The following is a 5,875-nucleotide window of genomic DNA, read 5'->3' as shown; positions in this document are numbered from 1 at the left end:
CCGGCAGGTCCCTCCAGGTGCTGCTGCTGCCTCTTCTCGTTGTGCCTGTTGATGTAGTTTAGGTTTGTGGCTCCGATTACCGCTGTACTTGGCAAGTTACATGGGGCTGGCGCTCCCTTACGGTGCGAACATCAAACCCTGTGATTTTAGATAGTTGGGCTCCTGCTAATGAGTAAAATTAACGAGTAGGTCTTCAATTTTTCTGTTGCTCGGAGAAGCTGTCTTCAGAAAAGCATCTTGTCCTTTGAGCTGATGCCCATTCGTACTTTAGGATGTATTTTTTTCTAGTCGGAATACTGAATAAGACCCCCTGTCTTTGTGGAGGTGAATGGTGGGTGTTCCATGTTACACTCTAACTATGCAAGCCAAAAGGAGCTTCTAAAGACCTGGCACTATTTCGGTGCCTTGCTGTGTTCAGGCCAGCTACTCTTCACCTTCATGGCTTCTTTCTGGTTCATTTCAGGGGTAACTGTAGCAATGGATGATTACACAAAAATAGAGAAGATTGGGGAAGGTAAGTATGGAGAGCTAAGTATGGCAAACCATGGCCCTTGGAATGCTCCACACTTTGAGCTGTCAAGTGTCATGGAAGTGCTGTGTGCTCTGGCTATTAGAGGAACTGCTGAGATTCAACTAACTGGCAAAATAAGCCTGTGGTTTACTGCAGTAACAATCCCTATATGTAAAAGCTTTCAGACTGCCCTTCTGAAAATGACATGGTCTAGTTGAAACAGTTCATCAGTGTTGATGGCTGGTGGTGTATTTTTTCTTCATGAGAGGAAAATTAGGCTCAGAGCCCTGAAACCAGTTTTCTAGTTTAGGAAGCTCCTCTGTAGGAGTTTGTTTACCAGTTGTCCCTGAAGCTGTACTGGGTTGTACACATTTTGGGAAAAGCAGCTTGTAAACCTCTGTGAAGAAGTGAAGCTTAACAATTAACGCATAATAAGGCTTTAAGAAGATGGTTTCAATGCAGAGGTTAGTCACAACCCCCTTTGCTGGAAACCCAGCCTATGCTAAATGTAGAAGGCAGTGTGTTATAATGCTTTAGCCTTATGTAGGCTTGAGAATTGGCAGCACGTTACTCTGAGGAGGTGCTCTCAAGTATGGGCTTGGATCTTACAACAAAGCTCTGTCACTGAAGCCTTGTGCACGAATCTTCCTGAAAGAAACCAGTTTGAGCCTAATCTGAGGGATTATTGCTCCAGGAAGGGTGAAAAGAGAATGCTTAAGCTGCCTTGGTTTGTTTGAGGGTTCTACTTCTGTGCATGCTGATGATGAAAACAGATTATTGATGTGAGACTTACTGATGGCTCCAGTTACTGCTTCTGCTGAGACCCACAGCACTATCTTCTCTCCTGCACTGAGGACCGTGCTAGAGGTACCTCTCTACCCATCCATGCCCTGACCATGGGATGGATAGATCTGACTGCAGAGGGGATGCTGCCTTATCCACAGCTAAACCCTTAACACTTTAATATGATGTATCAATGGCAAAATCATAACCCCTTGGGGATGGAGAGGTTTTACTGATCTTGCCTGGAAGTTAATCAACCTGAAACTCCAAGTGTGTGACTTTTTTCTTTTTACAACTACATCTTCCTAATATTCAAGTTGCACACTTTGGCTACTAAGTTCCCTGTCCTAATAAATGATACTGTTTATGGGTGGCATGCTTTAATGCACAGTTAAACTGCCAAAAATTAGTAGCTCATAATCAAGCCAAATAATTAAGAAACAAACACTTGCTTGCAAGGGCTCTTGCCTCTGTTAGCAGTCCTCATTTGCAATGACTCATCTGTACCTGAGGCTGGTGTTTCCTCTGTGCCTTTCACTGTCTCTTTGTTCAGGTACCTATGGTGTCGTGTATAAAGGTCGGCACAAAATCACAGGCCAAGTGGTTGCAATGAAGAAAATACGTCTAGAAAGTGAGGAGGAAGGTGTTCCAAGCACTGCTATCCGAGAAATTTCTTTATTAAAAGAGCTGCATCATCCCAATATAGTCTGGTATGCGTATACTGGTATTTAGCTAAACCCTTTACATAAGAAATGATTTTTCCCCCATTCCAGTGAGGTGAGGCTTACTCTGCTTAACACAGTGTTTGCTTTGCACTGAATAGCTGTAGTCCCAAATCCTGTGTTTATGCCAGTTTTCTAATTAAGACTTCCTCATGCTGCCTCCTCCCATTCTAGGAATCTTGAAGAATTTTTGTTAATTTTGTAATTTATGTAAAAGATCTTCAGAGCTGTTTCTGTCAGGATGGAGACAACAAACCTCATGAAAACTGCCTGTTACTTTTAGTCAGTTTAAGAATTTTATTTGCTTTCTTGGAACAGACCATTTGACCTCCGTGTTCTTATGTGAGTCTCTTGTCAGTCACTTACTGTTCTGTATCAGATTTGTGTGTTGTGTTATGATGCTGTCATAGCTGACACATCTGAGCTATGAGTGAAACTCCCATCCCTGACTAGCTGACATGTAGGATTCACTTCAGCTGTTGTCCTCCCCATAAAATATTTACTTGCTCTTTGATGCAGCAAAGTAATGTGCCTTCAAACTGGCCCAGGTCCAGCTGTGTAGTGTCTCAACCTATGGTTGGGACACTGTGGGTTTAGAAACTTACAGCCTCCTTCCCTGGAGATACTAAAAACCTGCATGGACCCTGCTGAGTCTGCTAGGTTCCTTGAACTCCTCCTAGTAATTTGGGCTCTGCTGTAATAAGCCAGCTTCAAACAGACGCTGGGCCCCAACACCCCCGTCTGTTTTTTACAGGCAACAGTATTTTTTCCTTAGGATACTGTCTGATACTGGGCATGAGGGAGCATCAGTCTGACAGGAAGCATGTCGTTTTTATCTCGAACTGATGGTATTTCGGATACACTTGATTTTCCAGATGACAGTGTAACTCACTAAGTCTGTTAATCTTTAAAGACTGGGAGTGTTTTAAGACTTCTATAAGGGGAACCTGGAAATGTTAGCATGTACCCCTGCAGAGAGGGGAAGCGTAACCGTGAGTCCGTGCATTTTGCAATGGAGTTGATTGTAAACTCAACTTTTAGTCTTCAGGATGTTCTTATGCAGGATTCACGACTGTACCTCGTTTTTGAATTCCTTTCAATGGATCTCAAGAAATACTTGGATAGTATTCCATCTGGCCAGTATTTGGATCGTTCCCGTGTCAAGGTAATGAGGACAGTTTCTTAACATCAGAGAGATTAATCTAAAGATGACCTGCAAAGCTATAAGCAGCTCTTACTTTCAGTGTAATTAACCTTTCGTTTCTCCTCAAGGAGTTAAAGAAGCAGCTGTGGATAATAAGATGAATGCAGATTTTGCTCTCAAATGCCACTTCAAATTCTTTTAATTACTGAAACTAAGCTGCCTTAAACTAAGCTTAAGTAAAGAATTAATTTGTGTGGCTTTATGATTGATATTAACTCAATATCTGCAGTGCTTTGGATCTTCATCCCCTACTACTGTGGGGAGAGCTAATGGTGAAGGAACAGCTTGATGTTGCAGAGTGCTAATTTGTACTAAAGGTTACTCCTTGTCTTTTTTCTCCCATCTCATCCTTTCCAGAGTTACTTGTATCAAATCTTGCAAGGTATCGTCTTCTGCCATTCAAGAAGAGTTCTGCACAGAGACTTAAAACCTCAGAATCTCTTAATAGATGACAAGGGGGTGATTAAACTGGCGGATTTTGGATTGGCTCGAGCCTTTGGAATTCCAGTGCGGGTGTACACTCATGAAGTGAGTTGGAACATCCTCTGAGTGATTTGGACAATGCTTAGGCTTCCTGGTAATGACTAAAACAGATGGAAAAGTCAGAGGTTTTTGAAGACACAAACTACCAGTATCAGAAAGTTCTATTGCAGTGTTTCACTGAATGGCTTTTCAGCTCCCTGAGTGCGGTTCCAAAGCCCCTTACGCATCCTGCTGTTACCTTGACAATGAATCAGATGGGCCAGAACTCATCATGGTTGTCTCTAAAAGTTCGAAACTACTATTCTTACTAAAACTTCTAGCACTGGCTATTTTAATGAAAAAACTGAATGCTGCTCAACGATGACTGAGCCATTGTGCCTGCAGTCAATTAGAGGACCTGGTTCTATAACCTTCTTTCCTGTTCACTAGGTAGTGACGCTGTGGTACAGATCTCCAGAGGTGTTGCTCGGATCTGCTCGTTATTCTACGCCAGTAGATATATGGAGCATAGGCACCATCTTTGCTGAGCTGGCAACTAAAAAGCCGCTTTTTCACGGGGACTCAGAGATTGACCAGCTCTTCAGAATCTTCAGGTATGTCAGGCTGAACTTTGTGTTACTTGTGCAGCATTGCCCTTAGTAAACCCATAGTAGTATCTACAGATTTCAGACTAAACTGCTTTGTATCTTGCTTACGCTTCCTAGAGCTTTAGGGACCCCCAACAATGAGGTATGGCCAGATGTGGAATCCCTGCAAGACTACAAAAACACGTTCCCCAAATGGAAACCTGGCAGCCTTGGAACGCATGTCAAAAACTTGGATGAAGACGGACTTGATTTGCTGTCTGTAAGTAGTCTGTTTTCAATTGCTGATTAAGAAATGGAGGAGGTCATTTCAAATGCTCTAGTGCAGCTTTGCCTTCTAATCAGCCTTGGCTAGGATGAAGATATGGAGATCTTCAGACTCTCAGCAGTGGTATGGGCTGTAGCACTCACCTTGTGTGACATTCAATCACTTCTCTCACAAATAACAGATAACTAGACCTCATGAAGCAATTACGACTCAGCTTATACCAACAAGCCAAGTACAATTTGAAAGCAAGGATGAGCTTTTACAAAGAGGTTTAAGTGAAGGTTCCTGCCCAGAACTGTAGCTGTCACCTTCCTGGTGCCAGCACTGATTGTGATATAGCTCTATGACGGCTGATCCAGCTGGAAATGTTTTTCTTTCATGGGAGCATGTGGATTAATCTTGGTGGGCTCATCTTGGTTAAGCCTTCATGGTGGCCTTAACTGAATAATCTGTGATGGAAACAGCTAAATTTGATTAGCTGGGGAACCAGGGGCTTAGTTGAAGTCAGTTGAGGCAGACACTAGAGACTGCCTTTAAATTTAGAGTTAAGAGTTCTGGCTGCAATGGATTAACATTTTACTTGGTATATTTTGTGTCTAGTATGAGCTTACTTCACTTCTGTGGCCATGCAGTTCATGTTTTGAAGCAGTAACAGCACTTCGCTACCCACATTGGTATGATAATGGCAAAATATTCTGAATGAAGTAGTGTTACCCAAGAAGCTCAAAGGACCACAGCTTCCCACAGTTGTTCTTCTAAAGAACACAGCTGCAGTTGCCTTCTATTGTCTACTGAGGTGGAAGTGGTGTGTAAAATAGGTACCTTTGAAAATGGGTTGGGCAGTTTTGCATTAAGACTAATTGCTTGAGGGAGGTTGTAAACTTAAGACCTTCCTAAGCTAAACAACTCTAGTGGGCAGTGTTTCAAAGCACTTAATCAAAAGCTTTGGTTGATCAGACACTAAGTTCCAGGAAAAACTATGTTCTAGGCTGCTCAAGAAGAAACAGACTTAATCCATGAGCTGAAGTGCCAATGTCTCAGCATCCCTTTTTCAGAGAGGTTTGCCCTGCTGAGTCAGTTTTAAGAGACCCTTTGAGATCAGGATTAGCTAGAGGGTGCTGCTGTTCCAGGGTTTAGCTACTTGGGAACCTGTCACAAGGTAAAACTGGACATGCAAGGTTAAATCTAGACACAGCGTTGTGTTGGCAGGAGTTCAGAGAACATAGATGCAAATTCAGTGGTTTAAATCAACTTGGAAGACTCCCTGCAGGATGAAGTCTAAAGATAGTTAAAGGTCACGACTGCATACTGGACAGACTA

General features: G+C 42.7%; 1 protein-coding gene across 1 annotated transcript; it reads left to right on the top strand.

The window, feature by feature from the left end:
• Nucleotides 1-477: 477 nt before the first annotated feature.
• CDK1 (cyclin-dependent kinase 1) lies at nucleotides 478-4,469 on the top strand. The gene is made up of 5 exons (XM_010135102.1): nucleotides 478-514; nucleotides 1,848-2,004; nucleotides 3,058-3,181; nucleotides 3,578-3,748; nucleotides 4,133-4,469. Exons 1-5 carry the CDS (start codon nucleotides 478-480, stop codon nucleotides 4,340-4,342), a joined length of 699 nt encoding a protein of 232 aa, XP_010133404.1. The 3' UTR covers nucleotides 4,343-4,469.
• The last annotated feature ends 1,406 nt before the right edge of the window (nucleotides 4,470-5,875 follow it).

This window comes from Buceros rhinoceros, unplaced genomic scaffold (genome assembly GCF_000710305.1).
Source record: "Buceros rhinoceros silvestris isolate BGI_N320 unplaced genomic scaffold, ASM71030v1 scaffold36170, whole genome shotgun sequence".
In the NCBI taxonomy this organism is placed as follows: domain Eukaryota; kingdom Metazoa; phylum Chordata; class Aves; order Bucerotiformes; family Bucerotidae; genus Buceros; species Buceros rhinoceros.
Note: the sequence above shows the minus strand (reverse complement) of the source record. Positions and strands in the feature narration are given on the sequence as shown.